The following is a 25,605-nucleotide window of genomic DNA, read 5'->3' on the forward strand; positions in this document are numbered from 1 at the left end:
CTGGTTTGTGGCACCCAGCAGAGGGAAGACAAACCTTTCCAGGCAGCCTGGTCCTTGTACCACTGTTGCTGCCACTCATCATTTCCTCAAGCTTTTGCAAGTGCCCTGTAGACCCTGGGCAGGTAAATCCTGCACTGACAGAGCCAGTGTGACCCCAGGCACCCCACAGAGCCCTACACACCCTGGGACTTCCCCAGGGCTGGAACTGCAGTGACAGAGCTGCTGTCACACCCTGTGCACCCCCGGGCTCCCCAAGAGCCAGAGCTCCCCCAGCCCACCCAGCAGGACCACGTGGAGGGGATGAAATCCTTTAGGATCTCAATTTTCCTTCAGAGCCACAGATCATCTTCATCTCTCACAGCACAGCCCAGAGGAGTGGAAGCATCCCTTGGGATAAGAGCCAGAGCTCCCAGGGAATGGGAGTGGATCAATGGGCATGGGGCACACACCACCTGCACATCTGCATGCCAATGTGAGCCCTGCCCATGCAGCTGCAGCACACACTGCTGCAGGGGCTCAGAACCCCCCAGTGCAGCAGCTGGTGGTCCCTGAGCTGTGGCAGAAGCAGCCCAGGCTCTGTCCCGTGGCAGCACCATCTCCTGGGGTCACTCACGTGTCTCTCCTGGAGCACAGCGACTCCCGCGCCGTCCGCACGCTGCAAGGAGCAGGGAGAGGCTCAGGGATGGCTCCTGGGGACCCCAAACCCACCACGAGGTGCAAAACCTCCCAGCCCAACTGCAGCAGAGCCTGTGTGGCCAGGACAGGGGCTGGGCTGAGCCAGGGGTCCCAGGCTGACAGCTGGGGGTGTGTATTGTGTATTCTGTTTTCTGTAATTCCTATTCCCATATCTTCGCCTGGGAGCCCCTAAATTCCAAAATTCCAATGATTCGGAGGGAGGGGGTTTACATTTTCCAAGACACTGGGGAACACTCCCAAAACAGCCCCAGGGAGTGGGGCTGGAGAACCCTCTCTGCTCCCTGCCTGGGATCCTGGGGCAAAAGGAGGGAGCAGAACGGGGAGTGATGCTCCTCCCCGGGGCTGCTCCTGCCGGGAAGCATTTCTCACCTCCACTGATGCATCAATTGCATTGGAAATCACTCTTCTTTTGGGAAGCAGTGAGCATCTAAGCTCACGGGTTCTACCTCACCCTTTCCTGGTTTAATCACCACACAGAGCAAGTGGTGACAAGCACGCCTCAGCTTTATTTTTCTTTTTTTTTTTCTCTTTTAAACTCATTTCTCTGTTTGGTCTCCATTTGTCATGATGCCCCTTTAGCTGCGTGGCAGAGGGGAAAATTGAAGGGCTTTAGAAATAACACCTGAAAAATGCACTGGAATTCTTTCCTCATTTTTTTTCCTGCTAAAACCCAATCACCCAGTTTCCCTGGCTCCTCCAGTTCCTGGGGATGATCAAAGCAGGATTTTCACTCAATGAACCCAGCACTGGGGGTTCATTGCTGCCAGGGACCCGCTGTACAAATGGGGCTATTCCCACCCTTTTTACTCACTTCGAGCTGGGCCACCCAGGGTGATTTCAAGGGTGACACTTCCCACAACACCTTCCCTTAACATGAAGTTTTTTGCTCGTAGCAGTGCAAACAAGTGAGGGTGAAGACATGAAACTACCCTGGCATTGCCCCTTCTCCAGCAGAGAGCAGCTGAGCCCCCCAGCTCCCCCCAGCTCCCCCCAGCCCCTGCCCCTCACCTGTCAGCATCGCTGTCGTCGCTGTCCCGCAGCCCCTCCAGGGCCACCTGCAGGTCCGCGATGCGGCGGATGGAGGTGCCCAGGTCAGCCTGCAGCCCCTGCCTCACCTCTGCCAGCTCTGCCAGCTGCTGCTCCTGCACAGGGGACACCAGGTGAGGGTCTGCACCCGGCATGGTGACTGCTGAACCACCCCAGCCCCACCCCAGCGCTGCCTGTGGGGGCTGGTTAGCTGTGCCGTGCCCTGTGGTGCCCTGTGGAACATAAACTGCATCTTCCAGCACCTCCCAGTGCTTGAAGGGGCTCCAGGAGAGCTGGAGAGGGATTTTGGATAAGGAGTGACAAGACAGAGGGAATGCTACCCACTGTCAGAGGCAGGGTAAGATGGGATATTGGGAAGGAATTCTTCCCTGGGAGGGTGCAGAGGCCCTGGCACAGGGTGCCTGGAGAAGCTGTGGCTGCCCCATCCCTGGAATTGTCCAAGGCCAGGTTGGATGGAGCTTGGAGCAACCTGGGCTGTCCCTGCCCATGGCAGGGGGTGGGACAGGATGAGCCTTGAGGTCTCTGCACCCCAAACCATCCCAGGATTCACAATCTGACACGACCCACACGGCTCCATGGACCAACACCACCCACCTTGCCCACCAAGGACACCAGCCTGGCCCTGCACCCATGCTCATCACATTCCACGTCCTTCCAGCTGGGAAGGAACCCTTCCTGCTGCTCCTAGGCCATCACAGGGCAGAGAGGAGGGAGCAGCAGATCCGCAGTGATTGAAGCTGCCAGCTGTGAAATCGCCACGGCGGCGGTGACAAGGTGAGGGATGACTTGAGACAGGCCAGGGCACAGGAGCTGGCACACTGTCACAGTAAATAATGGCAGGCCTGGAATCACCAGGCACACAGGGCCTGGGGGAAGAGCATCTCAGTTCATCAAAACAGGGAAAGAAACAGCCCAGTCTGGGTGTCACAGCAGCTCCTGGGGAGGCGCTGGCGTTGGGGAAAACCTCAGTGCTGCTGAGAAGTTTTCTGAAACTTGGTGCTTCCAAGCCTTCCCCTTCCCTTCTGGCTCAGAGAGAAGGTGGGAAGGAGCAGTTTCATCGAGGGAAGTGTTTCATCAAGGACTGCAGGGGCTCAGAACAGGGCTGACAGTGAAACACTTGAGAGGAGCAGAGAGCCCCAGGCTCCGTGTGCCCGGGTTCAGCATCTGGGGCTGCAGGAGCAGGGAGTGGAACTGCTGCCTGATAAAAGCTGAGCCCTTCCACAGCCTGGTAAGAGCCTCCATTGACCCAGCTCCTCCTCTGCAGGCTATGGCACAAATCAAATAGAGTTCAGTGGCTGCATTTAATTCCACTCCTCTGTTCTGCTGTTAACAGGGATGAGCAGGGAGGCACGGAACAGTGTCCCCCTGCCAGCACCCCAACCCCACTTCCCCTGGACACAGAAATGCCCTGGGATGGCTGTGGGAGCAGCAGCCAGAATGTCCTTGGGGCTGGAGGGGTCCCCCTGGCTGGTGGGGGGACCTTCCCCTACTGCACCACCCTGGGAATGCTGAGAGGAAAGGGAGCACCCCAGGGAATGCTGCTGAGCTGGGGCTCCCCCTGACACCCCCAGGACACCCCTGGCACCCCCAGCTCATGGCAGCCATGCTGGTGGCCTCAGGAGGGGGACCTGGGGTGACCCTGGGGTCCCCTGCCCACCTGAGGGGGGATTTGAATGAGAGGCAGCAAACAGAGCTGGCACTGCTCAGCCCCACATCCCAGCTGTCCCAAATCTCATCCACGGAGACACCGCGTGTTCCTTCCCATACCCGACAATTGTCTCGAGGAAAGGAATAATTTTGCCCCAATGATTCAATTTCAGATGGAAAAACACTGTCTGCAGAACACAAAGCCCATCCCAGCACCAGGCCCCCGGCACCCAGGAGCTGCTGGACACCTCTGACACACGTTGTTTCCATCTAAATGTAAATCCAAGAGGCTTTTCTCTTTCCACACAGTCCCTGGGCTGAGAACTGGCACCCTCACACTGGGCAGAGCTGGCTTTTTGCTTCCTCTGAGCAGAAAAAGGGGAGAAATAAAGGGGAAAACTCACATTATTGGGCAATCTGCACCGTGAGGGACCTGAGGGGCTAAAGGAGCATCCTCTGCTGTTAAACCCCTTTTGGCACCAGCTTCCACCAAACCAGACACGCACAGCAGGACCAGCCTGACCAGCTCAGAACCCCTGGCTGATGTATATTTCACCATCAATAAATAAAAGATACATTCTGCCTAGTTCTGAATACATTTCCAAATCAGATTCTCCCATTCCCACTGGGGGAGAGATTGCCCCAGAGCAAGGGACTGGCTCTGCTGGTGGGTCAGAAACCACGGCTTTAGAAGGCTGAGGCTGATTCCTGCTGACAGGGAGCCTGGATTAAAGGTTTCCCCAAGACAAGGGGACAGGAGCTCACTCAGTGATGCCTGGCGCTCATCAAACCCACAGGGAGCTGCTCTCAGCAGGACTCCTGAAAATATTCTGCCCATCCCTCATGGAAGGGGATTTCTAAACCTTCTTTTCCTTAAGAGGCTTTTTTTTTTCCTAGCTAATTTCGTCTCAGAATCATCTGAAGAGGAGTTAAAAGGAGACAAAAAAAAAACCAGCAGCAAAATGATCCCTGGGTCCCCAAAGGATTCCACCACGTCCTTGTCACCACCTCGTATTTTTGTTGGTGCTTCTGCTGTGACAACACCACCCAAGCTCCCTCCCATCCACCTCAAGTCAAGTGTAATCTAATTACTCCAACCTGGATCCCTTTTCTTCTAACAACTTAGCCTGCACCTGCAGAACTCATCCATCATTATTAGTTTTAATTAAGCCGTTAACTCGCAGGGTTTTGGGGAAGTTTGAAGTGACAAAATTTGGAGTGAGCTCCGGGTAATCGGTGCGTGAGCAGCTGATGGATCCCTGAGGAATTGACTCTTTTAAAGGCACAGCAGAATCACAACAGCCCCAATTAGCAAACTGGCTCCTCCATCACCTCTAAGGACCGGCTGCCTTTGATGGAAATTGTCCTTACACCTCCTCAAAGGCATCCAAGAGCAGCTGGGAACACCCAGGAGCTGCGGGGACATCAGAGGGGTGGCTGGGTGGGAGGTGGTGCTCGAGTTCGCTGGAAGCATCAAAAAAACCCAAAAAAATCCCCCCCATCCCCCCCCCCCCCCAAAAAAAACAAAGAACAAAAAACCCTCACACAAAAAAAAAAAAACCAAAACAAAACAAAACCACAAAAAAACCCAAAAAAGACAAAAAATCCCCCAAAACAAAAAGCCCCTCAAAAAACATTAAAAACCCCAAAAATCTCAAAAACCCACAAAAAACACACACAAAAAAACCCCCAAAACCCATTAAAAAACCCAAAAAACCCCCAAAAAAGCCACACACAAAAAACCCCAAGAAAACATAAAGAAACCAAAAAACCAAGAAAAACCGACCCCAAAAAAAGAAAAAAGCCACGAAAAAAAACACACAAAACCCCCCCCAAACTTTTATAGTTTGCAAATGAGCAAAACCCCCTAATCAGGGCTGGGGCACAAAATCTGCCAGCAAAAAAGAAAACCAGGGAAAAAAAAAAAAAGGTTATTTACACTATTTACACTGAGCCTCTCACAAAAAAAAAAAACAAAACAAAACAAAACAAAAAACCCACAACTTGTGAAGAATATCTTAACACCTGTACTTCAGTTTTCTGTAAAATGAGTTAATTATTGTGCTGATGAGTTTCACAGCTTCATTAAAGCGAGCTGATTTCAGGACAGCACCCACCAGCCCCCCTGGTGTGCTCGGGGATGGTTCAATGGAGCTGTGCTGGGTACAGAGGGACAGGAGGAGACCCAGAAAGTCCCTGGATTGTGCCTGGGCCAGCCAGGGCTTCATCCCAGCTGGGTCAGCCCCTGTTTTTCCCCAGCATCCCACCAGGAAGGCACCTGGCTCTCCAGGAGAGCCCTGAGCAGCTCCTGCCTGGGGCTGGATCCCATTGCTGAGTTTTCATCCCAGAACCCTCATCCAGATGTTTGAATTCTGCCATGCAATCCCAGCTGTGCAGGCAGCCCAGCCCAGCCCAGCCAGCAGCATTCTCCCCTGAGAGCAGCCTCAGCAGGAAAATCCCAGACACTGTGACAGCCACTCATTGTCCCACATCCCTGCTGCTCCCAGCCCTTCCCCATCCTTCCCAGCCCCTGTTCCACCCTTCCCCACCCTTCTCCATCCTTCCCAGCCCCTGTTCCACCCTTCCCAACCCTTCTCCATCCTTCCCAGACTCTGTTCCACCCTTCCCAACCCTTCTCCATCCTCCCCAGACTCTGTTCCACCCTTCCCCACACTTCTCTATCCTTCCCAGCTCCTGTTCCATCTTTCCCAGCCCTTCTCCACCCTTCCCAGCCCCTGCTCCATCCCTCCCAGCCCCTGTTCCACCCTTTCCAACCCTTCTCTATCCTTCCCAGCCCCTGTTCCACCCGTCCCCACCCTTCTCCATCCTTCCCAGCCCCTTTTCCATCCTTCCCAGCCCCTTTTCCATCCTTCCCAGCCCCTGTTCCACCCTTCCCAGCCCTGCAGCCTCCCCAGGGGACACAGGCAGGGGACAAGCACGAGTGTTTGTGCGCCCACGATGAACACAGAGAGCAGGGCTGGGTTTTAAGCTCCCTGAGCTGGAAATCCATCCCTCCCTCCTCACCATGGTCTGAGGACACCAGGGGGCTGGGGCTGGCCTGACAAGCCCTGGGTGTCACCAGAGCAGCTGAGAAACGAGGAGCTGCTGCAGGCTGGGATCCAGATTTTATTGGAAAAGGAGCTCCAGCTCCAGGGAGGAAACCCAGGATGTGCAGCCAGAGCAAAGATTGTCCAGCAGGGCCCAGTCCTACCCCCATCATTACCAAAGACGCTTGGAAAGTGTTCAGAACCCATCCTTCCTACAAAATTCATGAGGCAGAGCCATCTGCCCGGCAGCCAGCTCTCATCCCTGCTCCTCACTGGGTATTCCCTGCTGAAAGGCACAAGGCTGCCTCCCAACTGCCCTAAGCTGGGTGGGAAAAGAAGGAGGGATGGAATGGAGGCACCCTAAGCCTGGCTGGGGATGGTGGCATGGGATTTTCCACTGATAAATACGAGCTGTGAGGACAAAATACCTTCTATTCTGTGTATTGTATATATATGCTATATATATATATCTACATATACAGGCAGCAGCTCTGAAACAAGACAGGATTTTTAACCCAGCCTCTGCCAGGAATTTGTCCCTTCAACACCTCCCTTTAAGCCCCAACAGTGTGTGGTAAGTCCACAACCTCACCACCGTGTATTTAAATAAGTTTTTCAAAAAATTGTTAGGAGCAGAGCACGACTTAAGTAATGTCAAGTGAATAATTCAGGCTGGATTTATAATTGATGGGGGATTTAGCAGGAGCAGAGCCATAAGTGGCTTTCTATTAACTATTGATGCTCCCCACCAGGCTCCCAACAAGCCAGGCTGGGCTCCCTGATCACAGCTCAGCCCCATGTTTAATTCAAGTGCTCTTCAGAGGACACGGTCTGGGGGATGCCTCTGCTCCCAGGAATGTCACAGCAGTCCCTGGAGCCAGTTCCCATGGAGCAATCACCACGGGAAAGCTGGGATGGGGAGCTGTGTCTGGGGGAGCCAGATGACCCCAAATATCTCAGTGTCTGGATAAACCCAGAGCCCTCAGTCCTGCCCTACAAGTTCAGCTGGTTTTCAGCTGTTTGTGTCTTATTTGAGGGAGGTGCCTCTAAAATCCCTTTCAGACCCCTTTGCACACTTTATCTGGGAGAACACAAGAAGCTCCTGTGCCCTCCTTCACCCATCGCTGACATCCCCACATGAAACATTCAGAAAGCTGCTAAAAATACAGGCACAGCCCCAAAAATACAGCAAAAAGAACCCACCCCCATCCCAACAGCCAGAGAATCCACGTCCCAAGCACTGCCCTTCCAGCAGAGCTGCAACACACTCCCAATATCACAGCACCCAGAGCCACTGCTCCCCAGTCCCACAGGGCTCAGGGAGCCCAAAATGCCCATGGCACCTCAGCAGAGCCTCTCCCTCCTCCCTCTCATGGCCCTGCAGAGCATCAGAGGCTGAGATCCGACCCCATTCCATGCCCAGGGGAGGCTGCTCTGGCAGCTGGAGCAGGCAAGGCTCAGCCTGGCAGAGCAAGGACAAAGCCTGACCCCGGAGCAGGCAGAGGATTGGAATCATTCCCACCACTCCCCTCAGGAAGGCTGGCAGCCTCGGGGCAGAATAAATCCTGAAATCTCCTTGCCTGCTAACTAAAAGATTATTGATAAAATAACTGCTCCTAATTCAGCCCTGCTGCCAGCAGAAGTGCAATATCTTTCAATTACCACTCGGGAGCGAGGCTTTCCCTTGGATTACTGGAAGGAACAACATGAAAAGAGACTCTGGAAAGTGAAGGTGAATCTATTTCTGCTGCTCCCCAAAGCCAGCTGGGGCTCTGCTCACTCGGAGCAGCTTTAGCTGCTGGTTGGCACTCTCTGAGCTGCAGACACAGGGAGGGTTTGGCAAAGCCAGGAGCTCCAGGAGGATCTGGTGCCTGGGCTGAGCCTGGCACAGCCAGCCCTGGGACCAACACTCAGGGGCTGCTGCAGGGCCAGACTTTTCCCACCCACTGTGGCTCTGTCTGACACGAGGAGCTGCAGGAATGACCTAACTTGGAATCACAGATGGAAATACCTCCAGGATCATCCGGTCCAACTGTTACCCCACCACTAAACCACGTCCCCAAGTGCCACATCCACACATGAAGTGCATTTCTATGAGAGCAGGCAAAGCCACCTCCTTCCCAAAAAAAAAAAAAAAAAAACAAAAAAACAAAAACGTGGAGCAGAGTGACTGTCCAGGCTCCCAGACCAACCATGGGGAAAGGGCACATGAGGGTCCTCAAGGACAGCTCGGCTTCAATGCTTTGGGGCTGCAGAGAGCTGCCAAGCAACTCCCTGCCCCTCCCAGAGGAACAACTCCATCCCCAGAGCCAGAGCATGCAGAGGACCCCACAAAAACGAATTCCTGTGCTCCTCAGACCAACCCAGGGGCGACGAGGGGTCACCTCCAGCTGCAGCAAACCCCTGTGGCCACGGGACCTGCCCGGCCCCGGCAGGAGCAGCCCCTCACCAGCTCCACGCGCCGGCGGCTGGACTCCAGCTCCCTCTGCACCAGCTCGTCCATGTCAGCCTTCATCTCCTCCATCCTCCTCTGGTAGTACCGGCTGCTCTCCCTCTCCCGAGCCTCCGACTCGGCCGCCTTCTCCAGCTCCTCTCCCATCTGGATGATGCTGTCCCGCAGGCGCAGCACCAGCACCTGGGGGGTGAGGGGAAGCTGAGGTGTTGGGGAGCTCCCTGTGAGCCCCCAGACACTGCTGGCTGTCAGAAACACCCACAGAGAGACACAGCAGCAGTGACACCAACACCCTGGGCTGCCCCAGCCGCCCCCCTGCATCCATCCCAGCCCTTCCCAGGTGCTCCTGTCCCCACAGGTGGGGCGGTGGCACTGCCAGGGGAGGAGGGGGTACCTCGAAGCGCTTCATCTGCACTGCCTGGAAGTCCAGCTGGCTCTCCAGGTCCCGGATCCGAGCTTCCTGCCGGCTGACGATGGAGCGCTCGGCCGGGCACTGCTCCAGCTGGGCTGCCCTGGCCTGAGCTGCCTGCAGCTGGGAGAGCAGGGGCTGTGTCAGCATCCTCCTGCTGCACCCCTCTGCTCATCCCCTCTCCTGAAAACCTCTGCTCATCCCCTCTCCTGATACCTACTCTCTCCTGAACCCCTCTGCTCATCCCCTCTCCTGATCCTCTTTCCTGAACCCCTCTGCTCATCCCCTATCCTGCTCCCCTCTCCTGATACCCTTTCCTGATCCCCTTTCCTGGACCCCTCCCCAGTCCCTCACATGCACTGGGGGTCTCTCCTGGCCCCTGAGGTGGTGTGGCCAAGCACTGCCCTCCCTTTCCCAAAGAATTCCCTGCTGCTGGAGCCACACAGAACAGGCCTGACACCGATGTGTGGCTCTGAATGGAGAACCTGCTGGCCAGGGACACGTGTCTGGGGCTGCTCTGCTTTTCTCTCCTCACACACTCTTTGAGGACAGCAGGCGTAAAAATTCAGAGTCTTTGTGGAAAGCTGCCTGGGCCAAGCTGTTTCCTCAGTTCTTACACCGAGATCTCCAAAGGAAACTGCCCTTTCAGTGATCCCAGGTTCAGATTTTGAATTTGACCTAAAACTACAGGAATTTCTCTCCTTTTATCCAGCCTATCTCCAAAGCACCACCCGCTCCGCCTCGGAGGGAGCGAGTCCTGCTTCTGATTCCTGGGCAGCTTAGCCACGCTCCAGTAAAGCACTTCACATAATGGGATTACTCATGTGTTTCAAATTAAATCCCTCACTCCAGGAGGGCTGGCACTGCCACAGAGCCGAGGGGGTGCAGCCCCTGGTGCTGCCCACCCCGGGGTCAGCCCACCCCTGCCAGGGCAGTTCAGCAGGGGAGGAGGGAGAAGGCAGGCTGGGAATCCCAAGAATTGCCAGGGAAAGATTTCTCCAGTCTAAAGAGGTCCCACTCATCAGCAGGAGTGCCACAGGCTGGGCAGGAATTACCTTCTCCTGCAGGAATTACCTTCTCCTGCAGGAATTACCTTCTCCTGCAGGCTCTGCTTTTCTTTCTTCACATCCTCCACCTGTGTCTGCAGCTCCCGGATCTGAGCAATGTCTGTGGCCGACTGCAGAAACAGAAAAATTCGGAGAGGGAGCAGCAGGGCTCAGAGCAGAGGGCTGGTTCCTGCCTGAACCTCCTGCCACTGGGACAGTGAGCTGCTCCTGGACTGCCCTGAAGGAGCTTCATCCTCCCAGCTCACTGCAGCTTTCCTTAGCTTTGAAACAAGCATTTGTGGACCAGGATTCTCCTGGTTCCAAACACAGGCTCCTGGATCCCTACCACCCCTGCAAGGGGCACCAGACTGTGAACTGTCAGCCTGCCCAGCCTGCCCCCTCCCATGGGAGTTTTGGGGTCCCTCAGCTCCCAGGATAATAATCTGGGAGTGCCTGACATAGTTTGGATGTGGCACTGAAAGCCCCAAAGCTGCCTGGCATCAGTTTTTAACTTCTGCATAAGAAAATGATGAAAGGAAGAATAAAAAGCAACACAGATGGATAGCTGTAGGATTCCTCAAGTGTTGAAACTAAAGGCAAAACACCTCTTGAAAGAAGATTAAAAACGGCAGGTGAGAGGAGCTGGTGCTGTGAGCCTTCCCCTCCTCATCACAGCATCTCTGTCCTGGGCTCCTCACCCCTCTGTGCACCCCCAGCTGCCCCCACCAGCCCTGTGCCAGCCTGCAGGGCTTTCTGAGAGCCCTCCCAGGGCTGGGGACGCTGCCCCAGCTCCTACCTGGGCGATCAGAGCCTTGTGCTTTTCCATCAGCTCGTTCAGGTCCTCCTGGTCCTCATCGATGCGTTTCAGCAGGTCGGCTCGCTCGCGCTGCAGCTGGAACAGCTGCTCGTCCACCTGCAGGAGGATCCACAGCACCTGGCTCAGGGATCCCACCAAACCCCTCTGGAATACGCTGCCAACAGCCTCCAGCCCCTCAGGCAGGCAGAGCAGGGTGGTGGGATGCTTCTCCCTCCCTCGCAGGAATTTTGTTCGCCCATTAAAGCGCCCCCGGGGGCTGCTGTTTCCAAACAGCCCAGGTGATTTAGCAAGGAAAATCCTTGGAGAGTCAGTAATTCGCTGGGATATTTTGTAAATATCCTCAGAGGTGTAATTAACTCTGTGAGGTGATTTATTAACCACTCTGACTTAGCAAGCAGCTGCTGACTGCAGCCAAACCCCCCGCCCCGAGGTGGGACTGTGCCCTCCCACCTGCCCTGCCCTGGAACCCACCAGGGTCTTGCTTCTGCTGAGGGTCTCCAGCTCCGTCTGCAGGTTCTCCAGCTCCTGGGCTGCTGTCTGCTGGCATCTCTGGGCCTCTGCACACTTGGCTTCACTCTCTTCCAACTGGGAAAAGTTGCAGGGGATCACCATTAAAGGAGCAGGAGCCACATGCTGATGGTGCTTATTGCCACTTGCACAGGGTGTCACCCTATTTTTTTTTTAATTCTTCTAAGCCTTGTGATGTTCACAGTCCTGTAACGAACTTTCTCGCACACTTTATGTAAATAACTTATTGTTTTGCATTCTTTTATGGAGGAGGAGAAATTTGATGGACTGTTGGTTTGTCCAGTGTCATTGGAGAGGTGGCACTGCCACCTTCCAATCCACTGTCACTTCTGGAAATCTATAAATGTTGGAGTCAGAAATTAAACTGCCCTTTTTTTTTACCTTGGAGTGTCCAGAGTCCGTGTCATTTTATTTCGTGTCCTAGAGAGACAACAGGGCATTTTTCCCTGCTGAAGAACACAGAAATCTCCACGTTTTAAACCCGTGCTGCCCCTCAGCTTGTCTGCTCCTGGTTTACAGGGCAAGCAAAGCTTCCTTGGCACCTCCCAGCACCGATCCCAACACCACCGACTGTCCCGGTGAGTCCAGCAGCCTCGATGGCACATCCTCCCTCTTCCTGGGCCAGGCAGAGCTGGTGTCATTAATTTGCAAAATTATGTGAATTACATGTAATTCCTGATTAGAGCAATTCATGATTCGGGGGTTTGCAAATGGGCTTTTCACGTGGCGTAAATTGCATTTGCAAATACACGTGGAAGATCCCATTTATAAACGCTAATTCGCTCTCGGGTTTTACAGCTCAGCCATTAAGATCACAAACGATCTTCAATGGGCTGCAAACATCTGGAAGCTGCAGCGTCATCCCCAAAACTCCCCCCCTCTTTGCCTGGGCGGAGGAGTTGTCGTAGGCTGTACCTGAACATCCAGTTCCTTCCCCTGCTCGTTGGGGTTTCTTTCTTTTTCTCTACGAAAAATGAAAAATAAACCCCTCTGCTCCCTGCTCATTTCCTGTGCCTGGTCCTGGTTTCCCTGTGGAGTTCCAGGGAGCCACGGGAAAAGCTGCACACCATGGTGAGAGCCTGAGAATTTATTGTTTTTTACTTTCTTTTTTTATCTCTCTCCCTCAAAAAAAAAAAAAAAAATTTAAAAGTGGGGGAAATAATAGAATACTATCAATCCTCAGCTCGTTTCCCTCCATTTTTGGGGGAGATGGAGACCTTTCACTAGAGAAGGAAGAACTTTCTTCCATCAGCTGTAAAAAAGTCTCTGTGCTTTGCTGGGATTAGTTGAAGATGCCACTCAGATCAACTCCTGGTTTTATGGCCTTTCCCACCTGTCCAGCTGCATCCCCACTCCTGGACTGGCCTCTTCCCTGCCACAATTCCCACCAAACCTCTGCTAGCTCCATCAGACAGAAAAGCACCTCCAGGACCCCTCATTAAACATCAGCTTCCAATTCACTCGGTGTAATGGAATTTTCCCACTTGGGAAGAATAAATTGAAATTCCCCCCAAAAAAATGCATAATGTATGAAGTGTGGAACAACATTAGTTTGCTGTGAACACCATCTGTTAAATACCTGCATAAAATGGATGCCTCAGCCTTATTAAGAAACAATGCTGCACTTCCAGCCATATGGATTTTGATTAACGGAAATGTAGCATTTTAGCAAAGTTTTTCTTCTGGTGCAGGTCCGTGGGCTGGTGGTAGGATGCATTGGCTTTTGAGAAAAGTCGTCATGAATGCCATTAGAAATTGTTTCAGCTTAAAGGACAGAATAATCATGTGGCATTTTAAGCACAGGCAGAGTCTCAGTGTTGGTGGCACAGCAAAAACTCCACATTCCCAAAATCCTGTTTGCTCTTCTCCAAACACAAGGGAGATGAGCAGAGGCCATGGAGTCACAGGGACAGAGTGACCTCCTGCCTTCCTGTGGGGACTGGGGTGTTCAGGGAGCAAGAATCCCAGAGTCATAAAGGTTGGGAAAGACTTCCAAAGTCCTCAAATCCCCACCTTGTCACCAGCCCAGAGCACTGAGTGCCACATCCAGGAATTCCTTGGACACCTCCAGGGATGGGGACTCCAAACCTCCCTGGGCAGCCCCTTCCAGTCCCTGACCACCCTTTCCATGAGGAAATTCCTCCTGCTGTCCACCCTGACCCTCCCCTGGCACAGTTTGATGCAGTTTCCTCTCCTCCTGTCCCTGTTCCCTGGGAGCAGAGCCTGACACCCCCTGGCTGTCCCCTCCTGTCAGGAGCTGTGCAGAGCCACAAGGTCCCCCCTGAGCCTCCAGGCAGAGCCCCCCCAGTTCCCTCAGCTGCTCTCTCCATGACTTCACTCTCTAAAGTAAAGTTTTATTCCCCAGTTCTGCTCCCCAGGTGAGCTGGGCATTATTCCCCAGGGAGATGGGGCTGGACACACGGGATGGGCAGAGCAAGCAGCTCAGCATTGGTGTAGGTCCCTCAGATCAGCACATGGAAGGGACCTGAGGGCAGGACCCTGCCACATTTCCCTCCCACCAGGGACTGGGAAAAAAACAGTGCAACCTCTCCAACCCCAACGTGGGATTTGGGAAACAGTGAGGGATTCATGAAGCGCAGCGCCACAGCACTGGGTCAATAATATTTAACAACACCAGAGGGCAAAAAATGGCCATTCCCACTGTGGCCATGCCACCCCCAGCCCTGGACGTCCAGGTAAGGGCACGGACACACCTCTAGCTCCATCAGGCCCAGCTCACCTTCCCCTTCTCCCCCAGCACAGGTGGGAACAGCTGCTGCTCACAGTTGTTATTTATGCACAAAGACCCTCCCAGTTATATTCGGATGTTGCTGGAATTGCTCGTGCCTCCAGATCCGTTCGTTTCCAGGGGAAATGTGCAGAACAGATTCATTTCTGAGTGGCTTCAGAGGGCCAGCAGCTTCAGCTGAGCCCCTGCTTGGCACTTGGGAATACACAGCCCACAAGGGGATGGACAGCCCCGAGGTGCGCCTATCCCGTGGCAGGGCACCCCATAGGGACTAAGAGCTCAGCCTGGGGTCGGGGATGTCCCCAGTGTGGTGGCACAGAGCTGGCACAGAGCTGGAGCCGCTCCCCAGGTCACTCCACACCGCCGAGCTCAAATCCCCCCCATCCCTCTCCTGCTTTCAGCATCCCTATGGCAACGCCGCCCCAGCCCGGCCGTAGGAGACGCACAGAAACGCGCCAAACAGAAGGTAATTAACAGGAAAAAAAAGGGAAAAAACACTTCACCAGCGTCGCCTTAATTACAGGGAAGCGCTCCTTTTCCAAGGAGACTCTCTCGGTGTGCCGGCGCTCAGTTAACCGGGGCAGCGGGAATGCTGCCCGCAGCTCCCTCCCTACCTGTTTGCGCAGGTGTTCCAGCTCCTGAGCGCTGCCCCCGGGCCCGGCTGGGGCCGCCAGCAGCAGCTGAACATCGGCCAGGAGCGCCCGGCTCCTCCGCAGGTCCCGCCGCAGCCGCTTCTCCACGTCGAAGTCGCGGTGGCCGATCTGGGGAGGGGACAGCGGGTGTCTGAGCCCTGCTGGCCCCTGGAAACTCCATCAGCACCTCCCACCCCACGCCAAGGCGTTCCCCACTCAATTTAGGGGTATTTTGGTTAACTGCACCAAAGCACTGAGCGAACACCTCCAGGGTGTTCCGTATTTTTCCCCACTAAAGAGCGGCTCCTCTGAAAGCATTTACCCACCCCTGGTCCCCACGAGTCACATCCCAGAGGGACAGCCTGGCCACACAGCCACAAGGAGTACCTTAAAAAACCCATCCTCTGAGCTGCCCCTCGGAGAGAAGGAGAGAGCAGCCATGGTTACAGGGATAAAGGAATTAGAAAGCCACCAAATAAACAGGGACATGGTTTCAGCGCTCGATTTCAGCATCGCTGAGGTTATAAGAACATTTGCCATTTAGGTTGTTTTCCACGGCTCTTGTTTCAAACCCCTTCCTTCTCCTGTTTTCTGCTCACTGGCTAAAATCAACTGTGTGGATTTGACCTTGTAGCCTGGTTTAGAGCTGGCTGGAATTTGCTGGAACAAGAAATCATTGGCATCTCCATTTCCTTAATTAGTTTTCTGGGTTGGATGTTTTCTTCCCATTTTTTAATGAACTGTCCTCTGCAAACCAGAGGGTGTTTGCAGCAGCACCACTGCTGCTCTGCCATCCCTCCAGCTGGATCCTGGACACTGCTCACATCATTTTCCTCTTGCTCAGGATCTCTCCATGACCACAGGGGATAAATTTGGTGCCATGGCTGGAACCAGCTGCCCCCCAGCCCAGGATTTTTAAGTGACCAAGCCAGGATTTGATAGCTGCTGCCAAGCTGTGCTTGTGTCTCACAGCAATCCCAGCTGCATGTCCCCATCTCCCTTTCCCTTACACTAGGACTGCCCTTGAGGGGCTGGGGGCTGCCAGGACAACACCTGGGGGTTGTCCTGGAGGGAGAAGGGGCCTTTCCTCCTGAGCCCCCCCAGCTCCTGCTGCCTCCTCATCCATCTCAGCTCCCCTCCACTGAACAAGCAGGACACATTGGACTGTTGTAATAATCCCCTGCTTTGATATAGCATTATTTATTGTGACAGTTCCCAAAACATTTTCCAAGCCAGGAGCAGGAGGGTTGTGCTGGATAAGCCTTGTCAGACCATTTTGTGTCTGCTTGAAATATTCCCTCCATTCCAGTGCTGCAAAGATCCCAGATTCGTCCCGTTTAGTGAACTCACAGGACTGCCAGGGCTTGGTGAAATGGTGAAATGGTGAAATGGTGAAATGGTGAAATGCAGCTTGTGCCAACAGCCAGAGGACACTGGGCCTGGTTTCTGTGAGTGGCACTGGGACAAGGCAGCATGAGGGTGGGCAGGAGGCATGGGGACATGTGACAAATGCTCTGGGCAGTCCTGGGGAGCAGCACTGGGAGACAGTGACACTGAGCTGGTGCTTTCCTCAGCCTTGGCCTCTCTCAGGCACCAGAGCTCTGGGATGGCCTCCAGGTGATGCCAGGGATGCCCAAGGAGGCTGAGTCCAGCCCCTCCTCACCTGCTGGCTCAATGGAAGCAGAACTGGGTGTGCTTTTCTGCAGTTGCTGCCCCAGACTGATCAGAGAGGGGAAAAGGATTTGTTCACCAAATGTGCTTGGGATATAATTCCTCTGCAACGAGCAGGATTGGATAAACTGCTCTTCTAGGATGCACTCCAGTGCTAGACCTGGCTAGTTTGACTCTCATGAAACACCAGGGAAAAGAAGACATCTTCCCCTGCTTGGATAATTCTCCTGTACATAAAGGAACAATTCCCCTCTGTGGGTCCTTAGTGGGACCACGCAGCTCCTGTGTGATCCCTGCAGACCCAACACCTCCAGTTCCCAGTGCCTGCTGGGGCTGGGTGGCATCTGGGACAGATGAGGGACAGAGCCCCACGAGCAGCTGCACGGGCACCAACACCAGGCTGCTGCTCTGGCTGCACTTGTTTACCCCACTCCTGTTTTTAGGGCACAGAGCAGCCCCTGGGAGGGCACTGCCCCCTTACCTGCTCACACAAGGTGCCAATGAGCCCTTCCAGGTCCTGCTTCTCGTGCAGCACCATCTGCTTCTGCTCGTGCTCCTGCTCCAGCTGCATCTCCAGCTGCCGCAGCTGCGTGGGACAAACCCAGCCATGCTCAGTGCCCAGCCACCCCTCCAGGTGCCAGCTGGGCACAGCCACTGCCACAGTGGGGTTTGGCATTCCCCAGGGGAGGAGGGCACCAAGGTCTCTGCAGCCAGCACTGGGGACAAGGAATGGACCACATCCCCTGGAGCATCTCCCACCCCCGGAGTGCCAGGGACCTGCAGGACACTGGGAACAGGATGGGCTGTTTGAAGCACACCCAGACATGCCCAAAGGCTGTCCCTGCAGCTCTGGAATTCATGCTTGCACCCACCAACCTCATGGCCTTGAGGAAAGGCTATTTTCTGCAAATCTCCCCAAAAAATGAAACCCTGGAGTTGGTGCCCTTGGTGTGACTCTGGGGCTGCTGGGAGCGGTGGGTCCGTGTGCTGCATCACGTGTGGCTCTCACACACTGTCCCCAACAGCCTCTCCAGCCTGGCAGGGGCTCACCCCTGACCCAAAGCCTGACCTGCACCCTGGGCTGTGACTGGGGCTCACACCAAGGGGATGGTGGGAAAGCAGGAACAGGGACCCCTGGAAGGGCTCCTGGGGAGATTTGGGGAGCACCCAGCCTCAAACCCACCCAGCGAGGACCTACCCTCTTCTGGCAGGACTTCTGTGTGTCCTCCAGCTCCTCGTCCTTGTCCTCCAGCTCCTTCTGGTGGATCTGCTTCATCCTCTCCATCTCCAGCTCCAGCCTCTCGTGGAGCTGAAACCCCCAGAGATGACGCACAGCCCCGAGGGGTGAGGATGGTGTTGGGTTGTCCCAGCAGGGACAGACACCCCTGGTCCCCCCAGCCCCCGTTACCTGCTCCAGGTGCTCCACAGCAGCTGTTTGCCTCTCCAGCTCCTTCTTCTGCTCAGCAGCGCTGCCCTCCAGGTCCCAGAGCTTCTTCTTGAGCGCAGGCACCGTGTCCGTGGCGCCGGGGGTGCTGAGCTCCTGCACCCGGCCGGCCAGCACGGCCACCTGCTGCTCCAGCCTGGCCACCTCGGCCTCCTTGTGCTGGGCAGAGCAGGGTCAGAGCCTGGACACTCACACCCCGCTCTCAGAACCCACAGCATTCCCAAAGGCATCGTCCCAACCCCCTGGAGCAGCAGCAGCAGCAGGGGTTGGGCAGCTCCTGCCCCACACCCAGACCCCCATGCCCACCTTTCCCTCTTGATCCTGAGCTCACTGCCCTGGGGTGTCCCCTGTGGGTTCCCTGCACCGTGCCCCTGCCACCACCACGGTGGCATTTGGTGCAGCACCATCCCCAAGGTGGGACTGGGGGTAGGCATGTGAGGAAGGGCACAAGTGACCCCAGTGAAAATGGGGGTGGCCCTGATTAGCTGAATCATGGGGTGGGGATCACTTATCCATGGCAACACCCCTTCTAGAAGGAGATTTAAGCACACTGAGCTGTGCTGAGAGAAACTGGAATCGAATTTCCTGCTGGCCTCTGCTCTGATTGCAAAGGTAATGAGTGCTGCTGCCAAAACTGGCCCCAGGACAGCAAAGTGGGGTCTCCTCTCACCTCCAGGCTCTGCTGCAGTTTGCCCATCTCCCAGCGGATGCTGGTGTTCTCCTGGGACAGCTTTTCACGGAGGCTCTTCTCGAAGGCAGATTGCCCCAGGGCCTGGGCTAACTGCAGGTCAAACCTGGAGGGCAGCACAGCAAGGTCAGGCTGGAAAGGGCTGGGAGCAGTCTGGGGTAGTGGGAGGAGAATATTCATAGGGAAAATTCCACAGGGGTGGAACTGGGTGAGCTTTAAGGTCCCTCCCAACCCAAAGCAGTCTGGGCTCAGACCCTGCATCAGTCACACAGAAATGGGATGGAAAAAGAACTCCCAGCAGCTGAAACAGATAAAGAACAGCTCCACCCTTACAGCAGCTCTGTGGTGGTGTTTGCAGGGGTCCCAGGATGAGGGAAGAGATGAGAATCTTGTCTCCTTTCAGAAGGCTGATTTATTAATTTATGATATATATTATATTAAAAGGAAATTATATACTAAAACTATACTAAAAGAATAGAGAGGAAAGGATTTCATCAGAAGGCTAGCAAGGAATAGAAATGGAATGATAATAAAATCTTGTGACTGACCAGAGAGTCCGGGACAGCCAGACTGCGATTGGCCATTGACTAAAAACAACCACATGAGACCAATCAAAGATGCACCTGTTGCATTCCACAGCAGCAGGTAATTATTTTTTACACTTCATTTCTGAGGCCTCTCGGCTTCTCAGGAGCAAAAGATCCTAACAAAAAGGATTTTTCATCCGTGACACAGCCCCTCACCCACCCCGACCCTCCCCATCCCCTGCCCCCTCCTCCAGCACCCCCAGCCCTCCCCACGCCTTACTTCTTCTGCCTCTTCTCCAGCTCGTGGCTGCGGCTCTGCTGGCTCTCAGCCAGCACCCGGGCATCCTCCAGCTCGCAGGCCAGGCGCTGGCAGCGCCGCCGCAGCCGCTGCGCCCCGTCCCGCGCCGCCTGGCACGCCGCCCGCGCCTCGCCCAGCTGCAGGGGACACACGGAGGGGCTGTGGCACCCAGGGAGGGACACAAGGACCCCACACACCCCACAGGGGATGGACATGTGTGCCCCGTGGAGGAGGGAGCTCACAGACCCCACGGCACGGGCACCCCGCAGTGGTGGTGGAGCACACACAGGAGGGAGCCCAGAGACCCCATGGCACAGAGGAGAGACCCCAGAGACCCCATGGCACAGAGGAGGAACCCCGTGGCACAGAGGAAGGACCCCACGGCACACAGAGCCCACACAGGAGGGACCCCAGAGACCCCATGGCACAGAGGAGGGACCCGACTGACCCCACAGCACACACAGCAGGAACCCCACTGACCCCTCAGCACACAGAGCAGAGACACATGGATCCCCACACAGGTGGGATCCCATAGACTCCGTGGCACACTCAATTCAGAGGAAGGACCCTTGGACCCCACTCACCCTACAGAGGAGGAACCCCACTGACTCCACACCCCCTGGATAAGATCCCCCCCCAGGACTCAGGCTCAGGGTTGGTTCACTCAGGGGTTTTTCACTAAACAAGGACAACCTGTGACTCCTCCAGCTCCAGGCACCCTCCGAGTGCCTGCAGCATCCCAGCCCCTCCTGCTGAGTCAGCAGAGCTGCCCCGGGGCGATGCCTGATCCCATTTCCCTGCAAAAAGGACTGGAATCCCCAGGGATTCCCGCTGTGTTTGGGACAGACACTCAGAGCTCTCCCACGCCAGGGAATGGAGTCGTTAAGGAATGACTTTAAATAAGCAAAATCTTGCATTAATGAAGCTTGTAATTCCAAAGTAACTGAGAGCAAATGGGCTGCTTTGCTTTACCCAAGCTCCTAAGACTCAGCTTCTTTCTTATTACTATTTAATGTACCATGAGAAATCTTTATTTCTTTGTTTTATCCTTATGGGAAGTGACCTGGCTCCCAGGCACTGCTCAGGGAAGCACGTTGGCTTTTTTCCTCCTCAGGGCAAAGCTCGGGAGCTGCCAGCTCTTTGTGTGACAGATGGGGAGAGCACAGCCCTTTACAGCTCCTAAATCCAGAGCAGCACCAAGGCCCACCACTGAAAACCCCCTGCCCACAGCTCCTCACCCTGTGCCCACGCTCACACTTGACCAAGGTGGAATTTTGCTGCACAAAAGTGATTTCTGAGGCTCAGACCTGCAGGAAATAATCTGGTTTTCCCTGGTCAGTGGAAGCAGCAGCAAGAAGCAGATGCACTGCTGAGCCTCAGCCCTGCAAGGCTCCTGGGAGCAGGGGGAGGAATGTCCCTGCTGCCTGGGGTGTCCCTGTCCCCTCCTGGGCTGGCAGCACTTGCCTTTTGCTCCAGCCCTGTCCTGGTGCCCAGCTCTGCCTCCAGCCGCTCCTCCAGCTGCGCCAGCCGCTTCCGCAGGAAAACAATCTCGGTCTGGGCACAGTCAAACCTCACCTGCCACTCGTCCTCTGCCAACGAGAGACACCCAGGGCGGTGCTGGGGCCTGAGCAGCCCCTGTGGCCCCGCTGGGGGCCGGGGAGGGGATGCACAAGGGACTGACACCGACACAGAGCTATGGGGCACGGATCTGCTTTGTGCGCCCAGGGCTGCCCCACTCGCACAGAACACGTGCCCTGCCTCAGGCACAGCATGTGAGCCCATCCCACCCCATCCCATCAGTGCCAGCAGCACCCTGGGGCACAGCACACCAGCCCCATGCCAGATCCAGATCTGTGTCCCCAGGCTGTCACTGACAGGTCCCGCTGGATGAGCAATGCGGGGTGACAGAACACTCTGGAGAGGCCAGGGGCTGCAGAGTGGCACTGGCTGGGGGGGACAAACGTCTGCCCTCTTCTCTGTGGCCCCACAGGTCAGGCTGGATGCCCAGAGCATGCACTTCCTCCGGAGGGGACATCCCTACCTCCTCCAGAGCCGCTGATCTTCATCTCACGCAGCTGCACCAGCTGCTGCGCCTCTTCCAGCTGCTTCTCCACCGACTCCAGCTTCTTCTGCACTTGGTCGTGTTTGCTCTGGGGAAGGGAGGAAGGGAGCAGCTCTGCCTGGTTCTGGGGCACTCAGGAGAGCTGTGTCAGGGGGGTGGCAGGGCCACTGTCACCGCACAGGGGCTCAGGGCTCTGGTACCTGCAGCTCCTGCAGCTCGCGGGTGCCCCGCAGCCGCTCCGCCCGCTCCCCGTCCAGGGCCTGGCAGGTGACATCGCCCTTGTAGCGCTCATCCGACAGCTCCGTGGTCAGGTCGATGATCTGGGGGAGCAGGGGGGCAGTCTGGGCATGGCTGGAGGGGGTTCTGCCATGCCACAGCCATCCTGACAGCTCTGCCTGGTCTCAGGAGTGCACACCAGCCCTGGCCAGTGTCACCAGTGGGAGCCCAGGCTCCTGTCTGGCAGCTGCCTGTGCCACGCTGCCTGCACTGCAGGGCTCATCACAGCTCTCCATTGTCCTACTTTATTGCATTAAATTTCCTTTGAAACCAGGAGCAGAAGGGGAGAATTATTAATCCAGAAAATCAATTCCATTTTCCGCAGAGCAGACGGGCAACGTGGCCCTTCCTGCTCAGCCAGTCCAGAGAGGGGCTGCAGAGCCACAGGAAAACACAGCATTCCAGCACTCCTCTCCTGTGTCTGACAGCATCTTAAGGCACCTCACATCGTGCAGGCACAAGCTCCTTAGGGAGTCCCACAAGCTTAACCCAGCAAGCAAATCCCACAGGATTTCTCTCCCTGGTGTTTTCCTAGGTCTGCCCTGAGGCAGTTGCCTTGCTCAGCATTCCCAAAGGGCTCAAACTAAACCATCTTTACCCCCTTCCCGGGGATGAGGAGGGTCCTGGCCTTGGGGGCTGTTGGCTTCATTAGGCAGAGCTGCAGCCTAGACCCAGCCCAGCCCTGCTGCAGCCAAGGGAGCTGGGAAAACCCAGGGTATTTATAGAAACCTTGGGAGCTCCTTCTCCTCATGATGCTTGGCAAAATCCCAGGCACAATCACAAGGAGCTGCGTATCCAAGAGCAGAGCCCACAGAGGACCAGCAGCCAGCTGGGAACACGGAATCCCAGAATGGTTTGGGTTGGAAAGGACCTTAAAGCCCATCCAGTTCCACCCCATGGGCAGGGACACCTTCCACCAGCCCAGGCTGCTCCCAGCCCCATCCAACCTGGCCTTGGATACTTTCAGGGATGGGGCAGCCACAGCTTCTCTGGGCAGCCTGGAGTGATGCCAGCCTGGAATTCTGCAGCTGGACACTGCAGCCTGTCCAGAATCCTGTCCAGAGGATCCCTGGCAGCTGCCCGTGGCTCCTCCTGCTCTGCTGGAACTGCTGCTCCTGTTCATCTCCACTAGCTCCCTTCCCAACCTGGCCAAACAGGGCTGTGGCAGAGGTTTTGGGGTCTGTATCAGACGTTTTGGGGTCTGTACCAGAGGTTCTGGGGCTGTACCTTGCTCTCCAGACTCTCTGTAGTCTGTCTGAGCTCGCTGCACGCCTGCTCGGATTTTTCCAGCTTCCTTCTCAGCGCCGCCAGCTCCTCCTAGGGAAGATTGGAAAAAAAACACACAGAGTTCCAGCATCCTCGGTTTATTTATGAAAACCTTGTTTTCTGTTCAAAATAAGTGGAAGAGACATAGCTGCCTTATTAATAAAATTTACCAGGCGACTTTGAAGGCTGCTCACCGCAAATTGCCGGGACTACAGCTCCTGACATGAATTCCATCGGAGGGAATGTCAGCTTTGCTGTGTGTGGAGCATGTTTTATGAGAGAGCAGCAAACCTCAAAAGCCTGGGATGAACAGCCAGGGGCCTGGATCATGCTCAGGGAGTGTCCCAGGGCCCTGGCAGGTATCAGAGCACGGTGCAAAGGCACGGTGCTGGCTGTGATTCCTTCCCAGACAGCAGGAGCTGCTCCATGCAGCCTTGTCCTGCTTTGATGTCCAACACTGAACGTGCAAAGTGGTGATAAAAACAGAGGTTAACAGATGATGGGGCCTGATGCATCCCAGGTGGGTTTGGAGACAAAAAACCAGAGACTTGGGCAGCTTTTATTTCATCTGAGCCAGCCTGAAAACATCTTGTTAAAGCCTCAGTAAGGCGGGACTCCAGGGAAGATGGGAATTTAGCACAGAGGGTGCAGAGGGGTGAAAGGAGCCTTTCCTGGGATAAAAAATGTCCATTAGCATCTCCCATCACCCATGGGAACACAGGTGGATGCCAGCACAGCACTGGGGACAGCACAGAGTGGAGTCCCCTCTGTCACAGGGGTGTTTGAATGCTCATCTCCCAGCGCCCCACAGGCTGACAAGCCCATCCCCAGGAGCTTCCAGAGGGCACAAGGAGGGCAGTGGGGGAACCCTGGGGGGGGTTTGACTCTGGGGACATGGTGTGTTTGCTACTGTCCCTCTAAGCATGAAGTCACTTCTCCCTCCACAGCTCTGCAGAACGTGTGACACTGGGCTAAGAACAGATGGCAACTGCTGGACAGTAGGAAAAACATCTTTGCCTGGGCAGAAGCGACTTCCAACTTGAGCAATCCATCAGGCAGAGCCCCTAAAGCACCCTGTCCTGTCGCCCTGTTCTTCTAAGCCTTCTAATGTTTACATTCTTGTAACAACAAGAATGTGAACAACCTTTCTCACGTGCTTTTCTCTAAATAATTATTGCTTTACATTCTTTTCCGGAGGAGGAGAAATTTGATGGACTGTTGGTTTGTCCAGCATCATTGGAGAGGTGGCACTGCCATCCTCCAATCCACTGCCACTTTTGACAACCTATAAACGTTGGAGTCAGAAATTAAACTTCCCTTCTTTTTACCTTGGAGATTCTAGTGTCTGCATGGTTTTATTTCATGTCCTAGAGCGACACTGTCCTGTTCCACCCATCCCAGCCCATCCCAGCCCTTGGCACTCACCTCCTTGGCACGGAGCTGCTCCTCGGCCAGGTTGACGCTGAGCAGGGGCCGCAGGTGGCTCAGCAGCTGCCACCAGGGCCAGTGCCTGACTGCCTGGAACAGCTGCAGGTTCTTCTGGATGCAGCGGATGGCCAGGCGCTGGATCTGCGGGGACACAGCAGCCGTCACCCCACCCAGCCAGGACTGCCAGGGAGGACGGGCTGGAACACCAGGCTGGGCAGGGAAAGGTGGCAGAGGAGCTCAGGGATGGCAGCACAGCATCTCATGGCTGCAGGGGAAAGCTTCAAAGGAGCTCTGAAGGGCTGATATTTGAGGGCCACATCCCAGGTGTGGGCTCAGGTGTCCCCAACCCACAGGATGGGTACCTTCAATCTCTTGAACTTCTGGCGGCTGAGGAAGCCCTTGCAGGCAGCCTGGAGCAGAGTCATCCTCTGGGCTATCAGCTTGTCCCGCTGCTTCTCCAGCCTGGAGATCACCCCTGGCTTCAGGAACACCTGGCAGCAAGGAACAGGTCACACACCCCAGGTCAGGGCTGGAAACTCTCCTTCCTCCTTGACAGAGGCATCGACCATCACAAGGCGCAATTCCTCAAAAGTTTTCCTGTGGGATGCTGCCTGTTCCCCTCACTGTGGGGATGGGATGGATGCGATGGATGGATGGAGGGATGGGATGGAGGGAGGGATGGGATGGATGGATGGATGGATGGATGGATGGATGGATGGATGGATGGATGGGATGGATGGGATGGATGGGATGGATGGGATGGATGGGATGGATGGGATGGGATGGGATGGATGGATGGAATGGGATGGATGGACGGGATGGGATGGAGGGAGGGATGGGATGGATGGACGGGATGGGATGGATGGATGGGATGG

At 55.4% G+C, this 25,605-nt stretch overlaps 1 protein-coding gene across 2 annotated transcripts in view; it reads right to left on the reverse strand.

Annotated features, from left to right (window-relative positions):
- The window catches only part of MYO18B (myosin XVIIIB), a 57,413-nt gene that overhangs the window by 7,832 nt on the left and 23,976 nt on the right, over positions 1-25,605 (reverse strand). For both annotated transcript variants that reach the window (XM_084217601.1, XM_084217602.1), the window contains exons 23-41: positions 25,093-25,221; positions 24,728-24,871; positions 23,264-23,353; positions 21,961-22,080; positions 21,740-21,848; positions 21,163-21,287; positions 19,681-19,835; positions 18,856-18,979; positions 18,150-18,344; positions 17,940-18,050; positions 17,223-17,327; positions 15,053-15,199; positions 11,633-11,746; positions 11,141-11,257; positions 10,392-10,475; positions 9,284-9,421; positions 8,887-9,072; positions 1,705-1,838; positions 614-655 (exon numbers count right to left, since the gene is read on the reverse strand). In XM_084217601.1, the coding sequence (XP_084073727.1) occupies positions 614-655; positions 1,705-1,838; positions 8,887-9,072; positions 9,284-9,421; positions 10,392-10,475; positions 11,141-11,257; positions 11,633-11,746; positions 15,053-15,199; positions 17,223-17,327; positions 17,940-18,050; positions 18,150-18,344; positions 18,856-18,979; positions 19,681-19,835; positions 21,163-21,287; positions 21,740-21,848; positions 21,961-22,080; positions 23,264-23,353; positions 24,728-24,871; positions 25,093-25,221 (2,369 nt within the window). The remainder of the gene's footprint in view (positions 1-613; positions 656-1,704; positions 1,839-8,886; positions 9,073-9,283; positions 9,422-10,391; positions 10,476-11,140; positions 11,258-11,632; positions 11,747-15,052; positions 15,200-17,222; positions 17,328-17,939; positions 18,051-18,149; positions 18,345-18,855; positions 18,980-19,680; positions 19,836-21,162; positions 21,288-21,739; positions 21,849-21,960; positions 22,081-23,263; positions 23,354-24,727; positions 24,872-25,092; positions 25,222-25,605) is intronic.

This window comes from Fringilla coelebs (assembly GCF_963513975.1).
Source record: "Fringilla coelebs genome assembly, chromosome: 17".
In the NCBI taxonomy this organism is placed as follows: Eukaryota; Metazoa; Chordata; class Aves; order Passeriformes; family Fringillidae; genus Fringilla; species Fringilla coelebs.